Source organism: Sus scrofa, chromosome 9 (assembly GCF_054392235.1).
Source record: "Sus scrofa isolate SSC_HxYL_T2T_F1_AM1 chromosome 9, Sscrofa_HxYL_maternal_Yorkshire_Landrace_v2.0, whole genome shotgun sequence".
NCBI lineage: Eukaryota > Metazoa > Chordata > Mammalia > Artiodactyla > Suidae > Sus > Sus scrofa.
The window spans coordinates 86,797,465-86,821,146 of NC_139391.1; the positions used below are offsets into that span (position 1 = coordinate 86,797,465).

Sequence of the window (23,682 nt, forward strand, 5' to 3'; positions counted from 1 at the left end):
TTGAGGTGTCTTGGCTTTAAGCAACAACAAAATAGAGTATAAATAAACATTTGTTTATCCCAAAACTTTAAAAAGTCATGTTTTAGAGTTTAAAGATTAAAAAGTGTTGATTCCTAGAAATATCACACAAGTCATTAGCATTTTTAGCAGTGCTTGGAGAGTCTCCAGCCTAGAGAGGTATCTGAATGAGCTTCTATCTTTGGTTAACTAGATCTAAGGGAAAACTAAGCACAGGAATAATAAAGCCAATAGAAGCAAAGGAGAGGAAGAGGTCTGTTGTCCTCCATACCACCCTGCTTTAATAAACGTTTAGATGTACTTAGAGAAGGACAAAAGAGTAGCAAGTCCATGCTGAATTCTTTGCATGTGTTATGTACGAGTCACCGTCACCTGGCTCTTTGGGGTGCTCCTTCAAACTCAGCTTCTGAAAAATGACCTCCCTTCAATTGTTGACCCTTGTTTTGTTTCTGCTCATATTTCCTGTCCCAAAATCAGGTTAGGCTGCACTTTTGATGTTTGGTTTGTTAGCTCTGACCACGTAGCTTAAAGTAAATTTTAGAAACTTCTGGTTTGCCCCAGTGTGGTTGTTTCTATGAATATCACTCACTTGCTTTTATTTCTTTATACTGGTAGTCCGAACTAATTGCCAGTAACAGATTGTCTTTACGCCTTTATTTCTTCCTTTTCCAATTATCCGGAGTGATTTTGTTTTCCTTTAATAGTTTGTATACTAAGAGTTAATTATGGTTTCACAAACTTCTACTAAAGGTTGTTCATGGGCAATGTGTACATCAATAAATTTCCACCAAAATTTAAGTGAACTTCATTCTGAATTGAATGGATATTTCCATATTTACAGGGAGTTTTTATGTGTTTTTCCCCAAAGAAATATAGCGTTTAGTGTTAAATTCCTTAAGATCTTAGAGGGTAAAGTAGTTGCCTCTGAAACCATGTTTAATTTACAATTTTCAGTGTCAAGTACACTTAAATCAGATTTACAAAACTTTTTTCATCTAAATTCCATTAAAGTATGATACATAAAATAATTTAAATTGTAAAGAAAATTTTTTTCTGTTATAATAGTACATGTCAACCTATTCCATCAATTTAGACCTTTTTTTGCTCTGTGCATAATTTCTTTTTTTTCAGCCCATGCCCTCTAAAGAAAAGGTTAAGCTGAATTAATTATAGGAGAGTTTTTTCAGTGTGGGGCCAATTGAGTACAAAGTTTCTTTGTGCCCAGGGTGGTGAAGTCGTCTTAACCAACCACCTCTAAATACAGTAAGTGTTGGGCTAGAACAGTTTATTAATAGTACTACACACATTCATCTCATCACTGTAGACCTCTGTTAAAATAAGATGTCTTAAACATACCACCTAGACGTGGTGGAATATAAATGCCTCAAATCCAATGAATTGTCCAAATTCTGTTTAACATTTTAAAGTGTGTTTTCATGGGCTAGTGCTATAATTGAACAAATTATATTTGTATAAAAAATTAGCATTGAATGAAAAGGGTTTTTTAACTTTTTAAGCAGTTCTGGCTTTTAACAATTTAAAATTAAAGTCTCTATTTTATTTCATTTCTTGTCTGAGTTAACCATTGAAAATGGAATCTAGTAAATAAAATAATACATCACTTATAGTAGCACAAAGTAAGGTGAAAATAATAAAAGAGTAAACATAACACAAAACATTCATTTTCACACTCAGTAAGAATTTTTTGGTAACACTTTTTTCATGATTTAGTCATCTTTGAGTTAAAAGGAAAATTTCACTTTTAAAACTTTCATTATTTTCACGAGTATTCCTAGATGTGTTTTTTCCTATTTTAAAGGTTGAAAGTGTGGTCTCTAAGTAATAGTGAGGAATATTTTCTGCAACTAAATTTTATCTGTGAAGTGATACTGCCCATGAAAACTCTCAACTCAAAGTAATAGCATAGAAAATATTTTGTAATCTAAAGAATATTGTAAAAGTCTATGTTAAATAATAATTATGTTCATAAAATTATCATTGCTTATATTTCATTTTAAATGTTTCCATAATGCTTTACAGGTTCTAATAAATTTTAGTGTGAGTTTATGTAATCTCTTTGAAGTAGATGAGGGGTAATCAATTGATAGAACTAATGTCAGGAGAAGGTAAACATCTATTAGACAAATGTAAAAATACAGAGCAAGCTAGTAATGAAAGTTGCTAACAAGACTGAGAAATCCAGAGAGCTAACTTCTGACCTACTTCCTATAATTTACTGTAATGTAAATATTAGAAATTTGCTTTCTCAGACCTACTAAAAAAAGACTCATTTGCAAATATCATGAATCTAAGCTAAGAGCCTAAGTAGACTAGCTGAATAGCCTGCTCTGCTGCCTGGGGTAATTAGCACTTACCGATTCCCTGTAACATCTGCCAGGTGCATGGTGCTCCTGGGGACCAGCAGGGCTTCTCAGCCCTGGTTTCGTGTTTAGAATCATCTGGGGAGTCTTCAATAAACATGACTTCCCAGAACACAGCTGAGAGGCCCTAAGATTAGTCTCAGGTATTTGTAGTTTTAAAAAATCACCATCCTACCCCACCACCTGATTTCAATGCTCAGTGATTAGGTGTTGGCTGATCACTGGGAACCATTTGTTTTCACTCTTTGTACCTGCTAACCTAGGCATGGTATTCAAATTGTCTCCAAATGTGAGCCTCATATTCAGATGCCCTGGTGTGGAAAAGAGGTGAGAGAGGTAACAAAAGCAGCACACAAGTCTCTGAATAATAGAAAAGAAACACCCTTAACTATGTTGAATAACTCATTCAAATTCTAAAATGAAAGGACTTGCAAAGCATAATCCTTTTTATTTTACTTCTTAATAAGACTTGAATTTCTAAACTTATATTTCAGTATTGAAGAGGAATGTGGAATATTGAATCAGGAAAATGGGAGTGCGGGTTGTTTAAGGGGTCAGAGAGATTGTCACCTGCCTACATACTTTGAAGTTGTGCTCCCAGGGGAGGAGAGCAGGCCCAGTTTGAAGCAATCAGTAAACAATTTTTGAATGAAGAAATGACTTGAGACTGGAAATGTCATAATCAGAGAGAACCAGACTCTGAATTTGGGGGGGTGTTCTTTTATTACGCTCTTACTAATTTCTGCTTTTAAAAATTTCAAACACAAAGTCATATAGCCTATAGTCATATAGTGGCTGCCAAAGCCTTTCTTCTTCTTAACCACAGTGCAACCTCCTCTCTAGATTATTTAGATGATGTGTGGAAATGCAAATACCAAGTGTAGTGTAAATGTATTGTTAACATTAGTTGTCTACATGTCAGTCTCTCCTTGCTAGTTTTTTCTCATTCATCTTTCTAGTCCCAACATCTAGCTCATAAGAGGCACCTAATAAATGTGAATGGTATTTTTTTTCTTCTTTTTAAAAAATACCAATTTAGGTACAGTAAAAACTGAAGTTTTTCTTTCTGTGAAGACATGCCCTTCCCCTGTGTTAAAACTTTGTAGGTTTAAAAATATTTTCCTATAGGAGTCCCGTCGTGGTGTAGTGGTTAACGAATCCGACTAGGAACCATGAGGTTGTGGGTTCGATCCCTGGTGTTTCTCAGTGGGTTAAGGATCCGGTATTGCCGTGAGCTGTGGTGTAGGTCACAGATGTGGCTCAGATCCCATGTTGCTGTGGCTCTGGCGTAGGACTGTGGCTATAGCTCTCATTAGACCCCTAGCCTGGGAACCTCCATATGCTGCGGGAGTGGCTCTAGAAAAGACCAAAAAAAGAAAAAAAAAAATTTCCTGCAAAGGAAGAAACAGAGCTTATATTTTTGTTTCTGCTTAAATGGAACTATATTTTCCTGTGACTTTTATTCTTTATGATATACCTGGATATATTTCAACATTGGTGTTTAAAGCTTTTCCTAAATTTTAACACTTGAAGAATTGTCTGTAGTATCCACGTTATGACTTGTCTTTCCCTCTTTTTTTGATTTTTAGGGCCACATCCACCACATATGGAAATTCCCTGGCTAGGAGTTGAGTCGGAGCTGCAGCTGCAGGCCTATGCTGCAGCCACAGCAACATTGGATCCAAGCTGCATCTGTGACCTATGCTGCAGCTCACTGCTATACCACAGCTCAACAGCAACCCTGGATCCTTTACCCACTGAGCAAGGCCAGGGATAGAACCCACATCCTCACAGATACTAGTCTGGATCATAACCTGCTGAGCCACGATGGGAACTCCTAATGTAATGACATTTATATGACCATCTCGCTATTGATGGGCATTTGTTTTTGTTTTGTTTCTTTGTTTTTGCATCCTGTGCTTGAATCCTTCTATAAAATAGATTCCTAGAAATGGAAAGTCCTGATTCTAAAAATACGTATAATTTTTTGATACAACATCAAACATGCTTCAAAAAAAGCCTGTGTCAGTATACACCATCCAAATAATGTGTGACCATGCCCACTCCCACATCCCACCAGGCCTAGGCAACATTAAACTTCTGTCCTTCTTTTATTAAATCACATTTAATGGAAAAAATGATTTTTTATTTTACATTAGTTACCATATACTTTCTGAACCCTGTACCTAAGTCTGAAATATATATATTTTAATTTAAATGGCAACTATAAATAAATATATAATGTATTTAATTTATAATATAGAAAACTGTTCTATTTTTCTAAATTTCTGATAAAGCATAACTTTGAGGAGGTCCTTTTTGGCCTGGTGATTAAAGGATTCAGCCTTGTCACTGCTGTGGTGAGGGTTCAATCCCTTGGCTGGAGAACTTCCACATGATGCAAGTGTGGCCAAAAAAAAAGGAAGCGTAACTTTGATTTTTAAGTATTTTTCCTATGTATCATAATTTATATAAGTATTATCCTATTGCTAAACATTTAATGCCTAATATAATCACATAGCAGTGAAAACCCTTGCACATATGTTTTTTCTTCTCTTTATCAATAACTTATTAACATAAATTCTAGATAGTGATATTACTAGGTCAAATGTTTAACTCTTTATAACTCTTGATAAGAACTGTTAAATAGCTTAACAAAAGTGATATATCATTTTTATGAACATCAAGAGCATATTGCTATAACAAATTCTTGACTATATGAAATATGTTGGATTCATATTTTAAATTTAGATAACCTGTATAAATTTATGTTCACAAATTGTAGTGGGATTATATACACAAAGAATAGTGAGATACATATTTCTATTTTCGATGTGTTAAAAATGCTAGCTGAAAGTAACAGGATACAGATTGAGGTAAAAAAATAAATATATCGAATTATACATACCTCACAAATAGATAACTTTAATTTTTAAATATTTTTCTTTTTTTCCTAATGAGTCACAGTGTGCATTGCTCCAGGGCCAAATGTCCTCCACATATTCCAGCGGTCAAAAGATCTCTCTCTTTCTTTTAGGAAATTTACCAGTGGTTTGGATCCTCATGCAACAAATATGAGCGTCTGAAGGCCAGCCAGGTTGCCACTGGCATTCGGGACAATGAAAGGAATGGAAGATCTCAACTAATTGTGGTGGAAGAAGGGAGTGAACCACCAGAGCTTATAGAGGTATTGTGGGTTGTGGTAGATTTTAAAAGGTTGCCCTTCTAAATTGTGTGTGTGCGCATGTGTGTGCATGTGTGTCAGATTTCACAACCTCGCTAATATTTAGGCTAAGATTAGGAAAGAGGGAGTACCAGAGTAATCTAAGTCATGGTGCTAGGAAAACAGAACATCAAGGCTGTTTTCTGTCAATACTGTGATGACTATCAAAGAAAGCCTCATTCCTGTCCTCTGTGGTATTCAAGGACAAATGGGTCAGCAAGGCCTTTGAGATGGACTATAAGAAAATATTTTGGAAGATAAATAATGGTTTATTCTTCTGGACCTCTCAACTTTTTTAATGCAGTGATTATCTTCACTTTTAAAATTAACAATTGTTTCATTAAAAGAATGAAATAGGAGTTTCCTGATGGCCTAGTGGTTAAGGATTCCATGTTATCACTGCTGTGGCTTGGGTTTGATCCCTGGTCCGAGGAATTTCTGCATGCTGTGGGTGTGGACAAAAAAAAGAATGAAATAAAGCCTTCTACCAAGAGATTAAATATGCCAATATTTTAAACATTTCAGCCATTTTAAACTAAGAATTACAGTATAGGCAAGATATGTAATAATTTTAGTATAGTTGTTCAATTAATTTGAATTATCTCAATGACTCTTTATTCTTACATCATTTGCTTAATCAGTATAGCAGTCCTGGACATTTAGTTGTAACCAATTTCCCCCCTTTGAGAAAACTATAGTGAGTACCTGGGTTATATATTATATGTATTCCCTGAACTAAGATTATCAGTCAAAGGGTGTGTTCATATTAGGTGTCTAGATACATGTTGGTAGTTGATTCCCATTTATTCATTCAACAGTATTTATTGAACTACATGAGCCAGCCACTAAATATTTTACCAATAGCTGCTTCCTCACGCAAGCAGTGTCCCTTTATGACCTTACAAACCCTGTCAGGAATTTTTGTTATAATGCCTTTTTGAATCTTCCCACAGTTAATAGCAGCAAGAGGCATCTTTTTGAGTTTTCATTTCTCTAATTCTCCTGTGGTATTTTGCATTTTTCTCCCAATGATTTTAGCCATTTGCACTTAAATTTTTCTAAAGACATTTTTCGTAAATTTATTTAGAGCAATTTTATGCATTAGAATTACCTGATCCAGTGCTAGCCTACATAATCCAGTAATCAAAAATTATATAATGAAATAATTTTATTGATTATAATGTCTTTAAGCTTTATTACTTCAGTAACCACCAGACACAGACTTTCACATTAATGATGTTTTGGGAACAATTTTAATTTAGTGAGAAAATTAAAATGCTCATGACAGAGTGCTAAAAGGCAGAATATAAAATTTATCTTAATATGCGAGTTTATATTATATAGCTATAGAGTCATATATACATTTATATCTAGAAAGAAATATGCTACCAATAATGTCTTTGACTCTGAATATGGCTTCTTGTTATTGATTCTTCGTTTTTCTTTGTATTTGCAAAATTTATTTTAGTGGATGTATATTCCTTTTATAATCAGAAACAAAAAGCCGTCTGAAAAAATAAAGTTACAGATGGCTTAACTGGGTTTTCAGTAGTCAGAAGAACATTGCTAGTAAATTGGACTTCAAAAACTATTCAGAGCAAAGTCTTTTTTAAAACTTTATTGAGGTATAGTTGATTTATAATATGTTTATTTCTGCTGTACCCCAAAGTGACTCAGTTATACATACATATTTTCTCTTTTTCGTATTCTTTTCCATTATGGTTTATCATAGGATATTGAATATAGTTCCCTGTGCTATCCAGTAGGACCTTGGTGTTTATCCATCCTATATATAAGAGTTTGCCTCTGCTAATTCCAAACTCCCAATCCTTCCCTCCACCATATCCCTCCCCTTAGCAACAAGAAGTCTGATGTAGCAACAAGTATCTGTGAGTTTGTTTTTGTTTTGTAGGTATGTTGACTTGTGTTGTATTTTAGATTCCACATATAATGACATCATAGGGTATTTGCCTTTCTCTTTCTGACTTACTTTGTTAGTATGATAATCTCTAGGTCTATCCATGTTGACTGCAAAACGGCAACATTCATTCTTTTTTATGGCTGAGTAGTAGTACACATTGTATATGTTCATCATGTCTTTTTATCCATTTCTCTGAAATGGGCATTTAGGTTGCTTCCCTGTCTTGGCTATTGCAAATAGTGCTGCTATGAACACAGGGGGTGCATGTTTCATTTTGGATTATGGTTTTTTTCTGGGTATAATATGCCCAGAAGATTGGGATTGCTGGATCATGTGGCAACTCTATTTTTAGTTTTTTGAGGAACTGTCATAATGTTTTCCATGGTGGCTGTACCAATTTACATTCCCACCAACAGCGTAGGAGGGTTTGCATTTATCCATACCTTCTCCAGCATTTGTTATTTGTAGACTTTTTAATAATGGCCATGCTAATCAGTGTGAGGTGATTCCTTATTGTAGTTTTGACTTTCATTTCTCTAAAAATTAGTGACAATGAGCAACTTTTTATGTGCTTATTGGCATATGTATGTCTTCTTTGGAGAAATGTCTATTTAGATCTTCTATTTTTAAATTCAGTTTTTTTTTTGATTATTGAATTGTATGAGCTGTTTGTATATTTTAGAAATTAAGCCCTTGTTTGTCACATCACTTGCAAATATTTTCTCCCATTCTGGAAGTTGTCTTAGAACAGATTCTTGATCTTTTAGTATTTTTAAAGTCTCTGTTCTGGGAGATGTGATTGCTTGTCATCTAATTCTCATATTTGGAAGCAAAAATATATCAATAAGATGTACTTCTAATTATTATAACCGCTTGTGTCAATAGCTATGCTTTGGTCAAAGTGGCCCTAGGAACAGGATATGTGTTGATTACTCTAGCTTCTCCATGGTCATCTTGGAAAGTCCCTTAACTTCTCACTGTCTCTGGTTCCTCATTCGTAAAGACAAAGTGGCTTCTCTGGTCTTTTTAGATTCCAGTGATCTGTGGTTCAGCCTTGCCTCTCAGATAATACCTGTGTTTAATTACTGAGGATTTGTGGTCTGTTCCAGGAAATGAAGGCACTGAGGCCAAGGGCCTTGAATGCACATGTGTATTTTTTACATCCTTGCTTATTGAATTTCACTCAAATTCATGAAAAAGAAAATCTTAAGTTGTCAGTGATTATATTATGCTATTAAGATGAAGAAAAAAATGCAAACCTGAAGAAAAAATTTGCCAAAAAATATTTTGATTTTAAAGTATTAGTGATAGTCACAAGGGACATATCGTTTAACATAACCTGCTATATCTGTGTTTTAGAGGCTCTTTATTTTTTGTTTTCTAAAAATTCCTAGAAAACACCTATTTGTTTCCATTCAGTGCATTCAATCTATACCACATTGTGATTGACAGCTTTCTCACACAATTGATCTGAAATGAATTTTCAGTGAAAGCTGTCATTTTTTTCTTAAAAAGCATTCAGTGGGTGGTTTTGTTTTTATGAGTGTTCTTCTGTGGCCTGCTTACAAGGGTGGATCATTCTTTGATGAATTAATTATGTACCTATGATCAACTCATTTGACCTCTAGGCTTTTTTAATGTTTCACCTGTGACAAGAGCATTCAAAGAGCTCATGAACTTGGTTGGAAAAAAAAACTACAGCTTCATTTTCACTAACCTCTTGATGAAAATTTCCCCAAATATGAATGTAGTTGACAAACCACAGTAGCGTGAACAGTACCTGTGACTTTTCAGATCACACTATAGGTGTATTAAACATAACCTCAAAATACCATTTATGCTCATCACTACTTGGTAATTATGGCAGTTTTTAGACCTGTTGTTCAATAATGTTATTTAATGAGTTAATGAAGAAGTGTATATATTACTTTATCACATTTACTTTTTAAATATCTTTTGATAGTTGTATTTCAATGTAATTGGTTTCCACTGAAATAACTAGTATTTGATTTTTATCAATTTAAAAAATGTTTTTCTTAGTAGGAGTTCATAGGCTTCAAATTGGTGCAAAGCCATTGTAGCACACACACAAAAGAAATTACCTTGTTTAAGATAATGGAGTGCCATTTCTTTTTCTGAGACGCTAATGAAACTGTTGACTTTGCTAGAGCAGGGTTCTAAAAATCTAAGAATCTTTCAGAGTTCCCACTGTGACTTAGTGGTAACGAACAGACAGGTATCCATGAGTACATGGGTTTGATCCTTGGCCTCAATTAGTGAGTCGAGTATCCGACACTGCCATGAGCTGTGGTGTAGGTTGCAGATGGCTTGGATCTGGCATTGCTGTGGCTATGGCATAGGCTGGCAGCTGTAGCTCAGATTCAACCTCTAGCCTTGGAACTTCCATATGCTGTACATGTGGCCATAAAACAAGGCAAACAAACAAAAAACAAAAGCAAAAAAGCTAAGAATCTTTCAAAGTATCTTTCAAAATTGACCTTTAAATGATTCATTTTTAGTGGGAATCTTTTAAAGTTATTTATCTCCAAAAACTTTGAAAGTCTATGTATGAAGGCTTTAGATAAAGGACTTTTCAACCAGTTAAATTATTGTATTCTCATGACTCCATGTTCAATACTGAATTTTTGGAATGTGATTTTGTAAAACATTAAAGTAATCAACACTGAAAATATTGAAAACTGATTTTTCTGCTAGTTCATTGAATAATTGATCTTTATTTAGAGGTAGTTCAGCTATTTGTCACAGTATTATTTTCACACAATTTTATTATGACTTATCTCTAAGATGATCATAAATTTAATACTTCAAACAAAAATGCTTTGGTACCTAGAGATTATCCTACTAAATGAAGTAAGACAGAGAAAGACAAACATCATATGATATCACTTATATGTGAAATCTGAAAAAAAAAAAGAATACAAATGAACTTACTTACAAAGAGAAACAGACTTACAAACTTATGATTACCAAAGAGGACAGATTTGGGGAGGGATGGACTGGGGGTTTGGGATTGGCATGTGGATACAATAGTATGTGGGAGGATATTTATACTTCAATAAAACTTTAAAAAATGAAGAAAGGATTTCCCATCATAGCTCGGCAGAAACAAATCTGATTAGCATCCATGAGGACGCAGTTTTGATCCCTGGCCTCACTAAGTGGTTTAAATATCCGGTGTTGGAGCTGTGGTGTACGTTGCAGATGTGGCTCAGATCCCGCGTTACTATGGCTGTGGTGTAGGCTGGCAGCTGCAGTGCCCATTTGACCCGTAGCGTGAAAACCTCCATATGCCATGAGTGTGGCCCTAAAAAGACAAAAAAAAAAAAAAAAAAAAGAAAAAGAAAAAGAAAAATTTTGCACATTAAAATATTTTATATATTAAAATTTTACAAAGAAGCTTAAAAAAAACAAAACAAAACACCACTTTGGAGAATAATTGCGGCACTAACCAGGTAGGACATCACATGCATTAAAAAGACGGTCTGGGGAGACAGGATGTGTGGTCAGCCCTTTATCTGTATCTTCAGCACTTTTAAAAGCTCATATGCCTAAATGTGAAAGTAATCCTATAAGTGGAACCACCGAAAGCCAGTAACTAAAGTTACATTTGCTCTGTGTTTGTTTTCTCCTCACTGTAAACATATTTACTGTGAAAGCCTGCATATAAATTATGTAAAGCTTTTTCCTTGGTCTTTCTTCTTTTTGGATTTAAAATAATCAGTGAATGTGAAAGAAATTAAAGATCTCACTAGCCTGAAGGCCTCAAACTTTCTTTGTTGGTTCTACTCATTCTCTAAACATTACAAGGGAGGCTAAAAAGTCCCTTGAAAAAAAAGTGACCAAGGTGAATAATTTATCAGTTTATTTTATAGACTTTCATTTTTTAAAAAATAGCATGGAGTAGATACCAAGAAGAGAATAAAGAAGGGACAAGTCATTTGAAATGACAACAAAACAATTTTTCTAACCTGGGAATACTTTTTTCAATGTAATTTAATAAACTTTTAAGTCTATAATCATTGTAAACGCTAGTGAAGGAATAGTGGCAGCAGAAATACTACACGGAAATTATAAGCAGATGCTATGTTGTTGCACTGTTAGCTTTCTTGCTTTTATCAAAACTCTGTAGCTCCCTGGAAAGTCATATGCATGATCATTATTTTAGATTTTGGACAAAAAAAAAAAAAAGGAAGGAAAATTGGAAGCAAAATTAGAATGTCATATGATGTGGTAGTTAATGTGTTCATTGTGCACTGGTCTGGTTCTCACTAAATTTCAGAGACTGTATTTTATTGCCTGATGGAGAAGATAAGCAAGCACTAGATCTAAGACATAGTCCAAGAGTGGGAACAGATTGTAAAGGCTCTCAAATGACAGAAAACACAGTCAGAATGATACCACCAATGGATGGAGGACTTATCATGATAAAACTTCTGTATTTTAGGCAGTATGATAGTAGCATACAACATAGATTAATCTCCAAAGGATATCCCAGTGTAGGAATTGTGTTCTTCTTATTATTATAAATCATAATTGAGTACTTGAAAATAACATTTATTCAGCCATTTTCTTGACAAATTGATTGGCTATTTGTGATGATCATCTGAGTATCTTATAAATAAAATCTAGAGTTAAACAGTGCAGATATCGCTTAAATTATCCTTTAGAGATGTCTACTTAGGCAAAGAGTAAAATTTTAGTTATATTTCCCCAAGGTATTTTGCAAAGTAAAATTTTTATCTTATTATTATTATTATTATTTTTTTTTTTGGTCTTTTTTCTTTTTTTAGGCCTGCACCCAAGGCATATGGAAGTTCCCAGGCTACAGATCGAATCAGAACTACAGCTGCTGGCCTATGCCACTGCCACAAGCAATATGGAACCTGAGCCATGTCTGTGACCTACACCACAGCTCACGGCAATGCTGGATCTTTAACCCACTGAGTGAGGCCAGGGATTGAACCTTCATGCTTATGGATACTAGTTGGGTTTGTTAACTGCTGAGCCACAATGGGAACTCCAAAATTTTTATCTTAATGATGCTACTCTTAAGTTCCTTGAGGGCAAGACACTGCCTTTAGCTGTGTAATCCTCACAGCTCTAACTCATTGCTCATTAATATATAGATAATTAATATAACTGTGAATTTTTGGTACCAGAAGACCAACTACATTTGTTTTCCTGTTTTCTGGAGGATAGTATTGCTTTAAAAACATCCTTGCATTGTAGATGATAGTGTTGGGAAAGATATGAACAAAGCCATATGGTTGATTGATTTAAAACCAACTGCATTTATATTGGAGCAGTTAGTGTTTAGATAAGGATAATCTAAATATTACCCTAGTCTTCTTTCTCCAGATGGATAGTTACAACTAATCTCGTCCGAGAGTGATAACCCAGTCTTGAGCTTATCTACCTCCCCACAGATAAAGTAGATGGCATTTACTCCAAGGAAGAGTATCTAGCACAGTAAGAAATAAGTAGCTCATGTGTAAAACTGTTCATTCTGGTAATAAAAGTTCATGTTCTCAGGAGCTGTAATTGGATTCTGTCCTCTATAAACTTTTCCTTCCCAGGTCAAGTTTTACATCCCCATTTAGTGTTCAGTGAAATGAGACACTTAGTGTTCAAAAACCCCTCTCCTCTCCTCTCACTCTCTAGCACGCATCTCTGTGTCCACTCACTTGACTCCTTGTGTGGTCATTACTTATAGTCCTGGTACTGCCTCTCCTCACCACTGGGTTAAACATGAATATGCTCCATGAACTCCAAGGAACCACACAGATATAAAGCTCTATTTATTTATTTGATTTTGGCTGTAGCTGCAGCATGTGAAATTTCCCAGATCAGGATTGAACTCATGCCACAGCAGCAACCAAAGCCTCTGTGGTAACTATAGCAGATCCTTAACCTGCTGTACCACAACAGCACTCCTAGAGCTTTATTTTTTTTTTTTTTTTTTTTGTCTTTTTTGTCGCTATTTCTTGGGCCGCTCCCGCGGCATATGGAGGTTCCCAGGCTAGGGGTTGAATCGGAGCTGTAGCCACCAGCCTACGCCAGAGCCACAGCAACGCGGGATCCGAGCCGCGTCTGCAACCTACCCCACAGCTCATGGCAACGCCGGATCGTTAACCCACTGAGCAAGGGCAGGGACCGAACGCGCAACCTCATGGTTCCTAGCCGGATTCGTTAACCACTACGCCACGACGGACACTCCTTCATTTTTGAAATCACTCAATATACTTGTCTTATTCTTCCCCAACATTTAACATCAAAAGGCTGTGAATAATGCCTTTAACACTTCCCTAGGTTATATAATTTAAATTTACAGAAAGTAAAATCAGGACTGATTTTGAACATTTGATAATATTAGCACTGAAGTAGTCATATATTTTCAGCATGTAAAGTAAAAAATTAAGAAAATCAAGTTGGAATTTGGAAATTTAGAATTCTGTCAGCATTCCATAAAGCTTATCTGTGGAGATGTTTGTTTCATAGCATAGTCTTGAGTTTACTGGATTTACTTGAGACTATTTTAATCTTTTAATTAAAATAATGTATACTTAAATCAAGCTTGATCATTTTGAAATTGATGCTATAGGAAATGGGAGAAACTTATTTTTCTGGGGGTGATTCTTCATTAAATAAATCAATTCCCATTTATCTTTGTAGAATAGTATCAAATGAACCAAAGAAGTACCAAAAATAGAAATGGGGAGCTGTTTTGAAAAATCCCCCTCATGGCCATTTTGGAACATTGACTATATAGTATTTTTAAAGGGTCTAAAGATATATAGGGGACTTTCTTTTGTGGCTCAGCGGGTTAAGAACCCAACTGGTATCTATAAGGATGTGGGTTCAATCCCTGACATGTCCCAGTGGGTTAAGGATCTGGTGTTGCCATGGCTGTGGCATAGGTTGGCAACTGCAGCTCTGATTTGACCCCCTAGTCTGGGAACTTCCATATGCCACAGGTGCAGCTCTTAAAAAGGAAAAAAAAAAGATTTATAGGAAAATAGTATAAATAAAATAAAAACCATGTTGCTTTTTAGCCTCAGGAAATAAGCATGGATACTTTCAGCTCCTTAAACATGAAGTTGTTGGGTTTTTTTTTTTTTTTTTGTCTTTTTTGCCATTTCTAGGGCCGTTCCCATGGCATATGGAGGTTCCCAAGCTAGGGGTCTAATCAGAGCTGTAGCCACCGGCCTACGCCAGAGCCACAGCCACACGGGATCCGAGCCGCGTCTGCAGCCTACACCACAGCTCACAGCAACGCCAGATCCTTAACCCACTGAGCGAGGCCAGGGATCGAACCCGCAACCTCATGGTTCCTAGTCGGATTCATCAACCACTGAGCCATAACGGGAACTCCAACATGAAGTTGTTTTGTGGGTATGTAATATACACACACATGCACACATCACTCATTAAATTATTCTCTATTGCCCTCTCATTTCATTATTAGTCACAACTCTGCACTTTGTAAGGATGGAAATTTGAGTTGACTGAGATATTAATTTGGTCAATAGGTACAGTAAACACTTTAACACTAAGAGACAACAACCAAAAAAAAAAAAAAGGTTTTGTTAGAGAGGCACACCTCTGTGTGCTGTCCAAGAAGCTTTAGCTTCCTTGTTTACCCCTCCTTTATTTTCCAGCCTCTTTGAGTTCTTGGGAAATAGAACAATGTTTTACAGGTTTTGGAATTTCCTTTTCATATCATATGGTGTCTGGCACATCAGAGATGTTCACCAGAATTCGTTGTCTGATTAGAATAACGTTATTATGAGAGCCATGTGGAGAGAGAAAGTCCATTTGTGGGTTTACCATTCAGCGATTGTTAAGGCAAAGTGATCCAAAATTCTGTCACTTGCTCTATCTAGACTAGTCCTCATCATTACGTGTGGAGTAGAGAGGAAGTATCAGAGGTACCAGCATATAGAAATGTTTCCTTTTCTTCTCTTGGTTGTATTGTAATGAAATCATTGCCTCCATTTTGCTTTACAGCAATGATACTTAGACACACAAGTCTAAAGAATTACAGTGACCAGTAGTGCATACTGCAGGATTCTGATGTTTCCAGGAGCACTATTGTTGCTGCAGCTATTTGTAGCTACCATTTATGGGTAGCTTACTCTGCACCAGGCACTGCTCAGGGCACTGATCATTTGTTGTCATTTATTTTAATGAATGTTTTATTGGGATGTCTAGTATTTAATTCAGATAGCCATCTTTTCCCCTGCCAATTCATCCAGTGGGGGAAGTTGAAATATTCTGAACAAAGATAAGAAATAGAGTAACAGTGTAGTTAACCATATACAACCAGATAATAGTTTTTTTCAAATAAGCTTTTATTTTGTCACACCAAAATTCTGATAAGGTGTCACTTTTTAATAGTTACTCTGGATTAGTACTACTTGGCAAATGTTTTCTAATTAAAAAAAAAAAGTAAGACATTTTCTTTCAACAATTTTAAATTAGTTTCTTCTTAGCACAGGGCTAAGAATTAGCGAAAGTCAACATCAAAGGGCAGGATCTGTAAGATTCAGTGTTTCACAGATCCTTGGCATTCATGTTGTAAAGCAAATCATTAAAATATGTAATAATAATTCACCTTAATTTTATGTTTCTTCTTAACATCTGTGCTAAAAATTAGCCAAGCCCAGATATTAAAATGTTGGCTTTCCAAGAGTCAGTGATTCATGATTCCTTAGTATTTATTTTGTAATTAATGTTTGTTACTAATAGGAAAAGTGTTCATATCTTGGAATGAACTTTCCAAGATGGAGTCCATCTGCACTGTGCTTTTAAGTTCTGTTTATCCAAAGCCAAGGATCACACTGTGGTGGAATTGGGTTATATTCACTGTATTTGTGCAAATGAAAAACTGGTGTTATTGCTATTAGAATTGCTGTTATGTTTGCAAGGATATCCAGTGCATCACAATTTTACAGTTACATTGTTTTGGATATGTATATAGAATATATATGTATATAAAAAATATGTATGTATATTTATTTATTTATAAAAAGGATTTAAAGTGACTTTGTCAAGAAGGCATAGTTTGTTCATGTAAATACTCTCAGCGAATATTCTCAATTAGGAAATCTTCAGTTTTGGATATTCTATAACATTTTACTAATCAGGAAAAAGGTACTAACATGCTGTTTATATACAAATGCCATACAAATATACTGGGAAATGAAGTCATAAATCATGCAGACTGTGAAGTTAAATATCAGTGCTCTATTTCAGTGAAGGCTGGTAGCTAAAAAAACAAGTAAAAACTAAAAATTTAATGAAATCTGATAGAGAACATGTAGACAAGACAAATATGTTGATTAAAAACTTCTAAAACAAGTGGCAAATGCCCTACCACTGAATCTGAGTTGCTGGGATATTGTGTCGTGGTATTCCACTGCTAGGTGATGGCACCATTTCACCTTGTGCCCCACAAGGGTAAGGGCAGATGGCTCACTGGTGGGCTGAATTTTCTGTTTACTTCTTACTCTTTATAGTTGTAGTTTTCTTTACATGATGCCAGCACTTCTTATCATTGACACAGCAATTCCATAATCTAAGAAACCCATTTGTCCTGGATTTATTTGCTGCAGAGGTGTTAACAAGCAATCTTCAATGGGCTGTACATGAATGAGCAATTTAGTTCTTAACCACAGCCCTATGAAGTAGATACATTTATTGTCCCCTGTCTTGGTTGGTGTTCCTCCAAAGCCAACTCAGAGGCAAGGACTTGGGAGCAGGTTGTCATGTGGAAGATGATCCTGGAAGCATGGGGTAGGAGTAAAATATGGCAATAGTTTGTTAATAAGTTATTTACTGTTACAGGCACCTGGGACTTAGTTCCAGAGGGACCCTCTGAGAAACCACATGGAAAACATCTTAGAACTGGCCCTCAGAAGGCTGAGGTGGCTGCAGGATTAGCCAGTATCTCCCATTCCTCATTGGTTGAGGGCTGCTCCATGGGTGTTAACTCCCAGAACTTCTAACATGCCTTGTGGTTGGCTACAGTACAGCTTGGTGGCCAGATAATGCCATCAGACAGAGAGTAGAAGTCTTTGACCTTTAAGAAATTTCTGCTGATGACTTCTGAGGTAGACCAAGGTGAGATGGGCCAAGCACCAACAGCATCTCTACTTCCTCACTTTATGAAGAAAGTAAGTCGTAGAAAGACTGTGTAACCTGCCATATGGGAGTGGGAATAGGAGATCTGTGGTTCACACCCAGGCAGTCTTAATTCCAGAGCATGAAAATCTTAAACATGTTGAAAAGTGGGAATCCCATCCACTGTGAAGTTATAAGTTCCAAAATTTTGCCGCATTATTTTTGGCGATGGTACCTATTTTGAATATTCCATATTAAAAGTAATAGCTTTTGTGGCACTCAGTGGGCTGGCTTGACCCTTTATTTTATATTTCTTAGTGTCAGCTTTCAACCTTTCATCCATCCTATGGAGGCATTAGGCTCAGGGTTATTGGGGGTAGACATTTTCTTTGAAAGAAAATACTTTTTAATGTGAGTGTAAAAGGTATGCAAATATTTTTCAAGCTCCTCAGAGTACATGAAAACTGTTTTGAGTTTGCTTAATTCTGGTGCTTGGAAGTTTTCTGAATTACGTAGATAAAGAGGAAGCTTTCACAACTCCCTTGCTGTAAAACTCTGCCTAATCTGATTAAACATGTGTAAATCAGGCCAACTTACCTCACCAATCCTCATAATAACTGTGAGTGGTAGTAGTTATTATACTGTTTTAAATATGGGAACAAGGTCTTAGAGTTGCTTAGCAGTGGGTCTATCCAGCTCAGGCTGTCTGAACTTAGCAAATGAAGGAGGTGCCAAAAAGACAAAGTTGCGGGGTGCTCACTGTGAAGTATAGAGCTTAGGTACCCCAAACACCGATGAGGAAAGTGTCCATTCAAGCACTGATCGGGTAGAAATGGCCAAACGAGTTTAGAATCTTACAGAAAAGGTTTTAATGATCCCCCGAAAGAGCAGATGGCCTAAGATCTTTATCTGAGATTTGACCCAGGACAGCCTCTAGGCTACCAGACACTGACAATTTGTTCAGGGGAGAAATTCTTTTTTAAATTTTTTTTGTCTTTTTTAGGGCCGCATCGATGGCATATGGAGGTTCCCAGGCCCGTATCTAATCAGAGCTGTAGCCTCTGGCCTACACCTCAGCCACAACAATGCCAGATCCTAGCTGCATCTGCGACCTGTACCACAGCTCATAGCAGTGCCATATCCTTAACCCATTGAGCGAGACCAGGGATCAGACCTGCATCCTCATGGATACTAGTCGGATTCATTTCTACTGAGCCATGACAGAAACTCCCAGGGGAGAAATTCTTTATATGAAGCATTGTGAAAATCAGAAATGCTGGGAAGACCTGTTCTGATGGATGAGGTGAGTGAGCCAGGCTAACAAAGTGATGTCACTGAAGGCTTCAATAATAACACCACACCAGGGCTAGGGCTCTTGAAACACACAGTGCCAGCCCTCAGTCAGAATCTCTGAAACTGGGATTCAGACCTGGGTATTCCTTTTTTTTAAATTAAAGTATAATCGATTTATAATGTTTCTTCAAGTTCTGTTGTACAGCAAAGTGACCCAATCACACACATTTCCCTGTGCTGTAGTAGGGCCCCATTGCCCATCCATTCCAAATATAAGAGATTATATCCAACCCCCCCCCGCCAAATGCCCATCTATTCCCTCTTCACCCCTGGGAACCCCAAGCCTGGTCTCCTTGTCAATGATCTGTTTCTGTTTTTTGAGATCAAATCATCTGTTCCATATTTAGACTCCACTAACAAGTGTGTCATATGGTATTTTTTTTCTGGCTTATATTACTTAGAATGAGAGTCTCTAGTTCCATCCATGTTGCCGCAAATGGCATTAGTTTGTCTTCTTTATGGCTGAGTAATATTCCATTGTATCTATGTACCACATCTTCTTAATCTATTCATCTTTTGGTGGACATTGAGGTTGCTTCCATGGTCTTGGGTATCGTAACTCCTATGTGATTCTAACATGCAGCCAGTGGAAAACAACTGCTCTAGTTTAAGAAGTTGACCTTCTGGCTTATGTATTTTAATGACCTGTGAGTTAGGCTTACATATTAAAGAAACTTGTACATTAGCTTTCTGTAATAGTAACTTGTGGATTCGCTTTCCATATTATAATAGTTTATCAGGTAACGTTCTCATGAGATTGAGCTGCTAAATCTAATCTCTGATACATTAATCTTACAGTAATGCTGAGGTTCAGACTTGAATCAGGCCATGGCATTCTCTGAGTCCTCCACAGCTACGCTATCGTATACACCATCTGTGAGACTTGGGTGGCTATTTAGATTTTGATTTAAATTCATTAATATTAAATAAAAAATAAAATTCAGTTTCTTGGTCACACTAGCCACATTTCAGGTGCTCTGTTATACCAGGTTAGCCAGTGTCTACTCTATTGGACCACACAGGTATGAAATATTACAGTCACAGAAAATTCTGTGTCTGTGGTCAATGCTGAACTCACTAATGAGGCCAAGCCTCTTTTGCAGACACTTGTTTCACTTTGTTCTTTTATCCAAATGTATTTCACATGTTTTCCCCCAGTCTAAAATACCTTACCCTCTATTAGATGTATGAATTACCCTTTATTATATACCAATGAAGAGATAAAGATATTTTAAAGGAGGGGAAGCACATCCCTGAGAGAGAGCAGGAGAGCAAATGTTGGAACTGTATTCAGTTAGGTGGGGCTTGCTAAATGAGGTCACAGCTTTTCTCAGAATTTCCTATCATTTTAGATCTGGGCTTCTTCCCTATTGTCAAATATTAGTCTTACCAAAAGCATAAAATGCCCTCAAGTAAGTAAATACACCATAGCAATGAGGTTCTACCTCACTTTAACAATTTGTTTCTGTTCACCATATGCTCGCAATGTACTGTTTTTTTCCAGTTAGGAAAGGAAGTAAGACACAGAAACTACAGAATAATTACAATTTTAGCTCTTAGAACCTGAGAGCTTACTCTGTTTTGGTGAAAAAAGAAGCAGAGCCATTTACAGTAAAATATTCAAGGTAAAGGACTGCACCATGTCTCATTATCTCTATAAAACACTTAGTATAAGTTGGAAGGCCTGGACTTTACATCCTTGCTTCAGCATTTGTAGGATTTGGACCTAAGGCAAATTTCCTAATTTTTCTCAGCATCATTTTCCTGGTCTATCAAGATGAAATTGTATTGAGAAGCACATAGGACCCTCTGTTAAGTGATTGTAGGACTTGAGACAAACATAGAACATTTTTATCCCAAGTGATCTGGAGTTTTGAGTTATGCACTGTTCTTATTCCAGGCTATGTACTATCCCCTCTTTTCCTATTATTCAATTCAATTGCCTACTGTAAATTGTCCAAACATCTTGACTTTCCTATGGAATATCGAAGGAGATAAAATGCATCTTGTGCAAGATTGTAAATATTGGAATTCAATATCTCGAATATGTGGGGCTGGCTAAAAGTTTCAAAATAAAGACAGATGCAAATGTTAAAATTCAGTAAGGATCCTGAAAATGTAGCAAAGTTTTCCTTAACTGGTCCTTTTTTTTAAGAAACAAATTTACGCACAGGCAACTTATGTTTTAAAAGAAAGTAACGGTAGGTCATATAGAAACATATAGAAAAAATAAGACACTGAGGGTTGAGGGTAGTCTTGACATAGGTCATGAAAACCTAGAAGTTCTGAGGCTAGGGGATTGTGAATCTAAAACTGGATTGTGTATTTGCTTTAATGGTTTAATATAAATATCTTCTGAGTTATTTTGAATTGAACTTCTGTTGAAGACAAAGAATAAACAGCAGAAAAGAAGGTCAATTTCTACAAAGAACAAAATTGTATTTCTACAAATTTCCAACCTCTTTAATATACTTGGAGTAGTGTACTTACATTGTTAAGCATTTCAATTATGTTATTGACAAAACAGAGAGGAAAAGATAATTATATGCCCACTTTTATATTCATATCCATCTGTAACAAGATAGCACCTGTGATCTTTGGAACCACTTAATTTCCTAGCTGAAAATTTAAGAACCCTGGGCCCCTGGTGGCTCCCTTCTCAGCTTTTACATTAACAAAGGCTTCTCTGCTCAAAATGCCTAGAACAGTTGGGAATGCAGTAAAAATATTTACTACCCTTTGATGAATTGAGTGAGGAAGGTTGAGGCAAAAGCCTAAAGTAGATTGTAATTAAAAAGAAGTGATAATTACTCTATTCAAGGTAATAAAATCTCACAGTTTATTCCACTGGGAGAGAAGCAATACAAATACAAGAGGTCAGCATTTTTTAATGAAAGCTTTTACAGTTTTGTTTAATATAGAAAAATAAATGTTTATTGTTGACATTTACAAAATACTGTTGTAATAGCGAAAAATATTCCAAGTCCCAATTTTGAGAAAAGAGTAACCAAATTTTTTCTAATCTCTGTTATCACATATGCATCTCTGTGCTTTTACAAGAGTTCACACTGTAGATAATGTTTTGCAGTCTTAATTTTTACTTGAAATATTATGAACCTTTTTCCTGATCATCAAATCATTTTTAGAATATTGTAATGACTGTATAGTATTCCATTGTATGTATATAGCCTAATTTAACTAATCAGTTCCTACCAGGTTGGGCATTTAGGAGATTTGTATATTTTAATATCATAAACTGTGATAAATAGTCATGAACATACTTTTTTGTATATATTTTAATTATTTCCTTAGTATAAACTACTAGAATAGAATGACTGGATTAAATGATTGACATGCTTTTAAGGTTTCTGTTACCTACTGCTCATTACTGTCTAGGATTTTTCTTCTCACCACAGTGCCTGGTAGAATACTGAAGAACAAAGGCAGGAGGAAACTGACAGGAGCAGGATAACCCATGACTTGGGTGACAAGGTCTGCACTAGAGTGGGGATTAATGTATGTGGGAATCTGCGATTCTCACCATGGTCATAAAGAAGGAGAATTTAATGACTAGGTGGCTAGGAGATTTAAAGTGGAGGGCAGGAAGTATTCAAAACTGACCATGTGATTAGAGAAATATATTCACTGACACAAATGGAGAACTGAGAATGGTCAGGTTTGTGGAAAGAAGTATGTTAGAAGGTGATAATATTTATAAGTGGAAACTTAATTGAAGGAAAGGGGCCTCCAGCTGGACTGACTGGTCTTGACTAGAGTAATAGATGAAACTTTTAAGGAACATCCTCAGATAAGGCTTCTCTGTTTCCTTTCCTCTTTAGATAGTCAAAATATATGTTGTTTCACACACAAAGGCTTACATGAGCTAAGTGCTCATCAGTTGAGAATCCTAAAATGGGTGTTTTAAAATTTAGGCATTATCCTACCTTAGAAAAAGAGAAAAACTATGTTTACATTTCATTTCAAAGATCAGAATGTGTGGCATAGTTGATAAAGTGAACATATTATTTTCTTCTCTCTAGGAAGGATGTCAGGGTTTAAAGGATTGTGCAGAGTGGTCAGAAATTCTTTTGTATATCTTAGTGAGGTATTTGGCAAATGCTTAGTTGTTGAACTGAATTTTAAAATGATACCTGACAATATACAGCCTCCCTAACCCTCTGGAGTTAAGCCTGTTTCTGGTAAATCCTCTGGGTTCAATTCCCAACTATGCTACAGTTATTTGAGAGGCTACTAAAGATCCTCAGCTAATATGAGAATTGTTATAAATTAAAATTAGAGTATGCCCCAAGTCTCATACTCACTCCACTGGGAGACCTCTAGTATTAAATATGTCCTTAGCCCAAACTGTTGAGTCCAAACTATTATCTTGTTAGAGTAGAATAACAAAAAGCTATACCAGAGCTTTCACTACTTTTATAAGATATACATATTTTACCAAGATTAAACTGTTTCTTAAGAAAAGTGCTTTTGGTTACAAGTGCTTTAATTTTTGTCTTGATCTTAATTTTAGCCAAAAAGGAAAAACTATTCATTTAGCATGTTCAATAATTCAAGTGTTTCGTTGATCAATGGGTAAGCAAAAAGTGGGCATGTTCCCAGAGGGAATGTCTTCAGTGCATTTC

The 23,682-nt window shown here is 35.9% G+C and overlaps 1 protein-coding gene across 1 annotated transcript in view; it reads left to right on the forward strand.

Moving 5' to 3' along the window:
• Positions 1–23,682, forward strand: part of SCIN (scinderin) — an 82,027-nt gene that overhangs the window by 26,849 nt on the left and 31,496 nt on the right. The window contains 1 exon segment of the mRNA NM_001244731.1: positions 5,437–5,586. Within this exon segment, the coding sequence (NP_001231660.1) occupies positions 5,437–5,586 (150 nt within the window).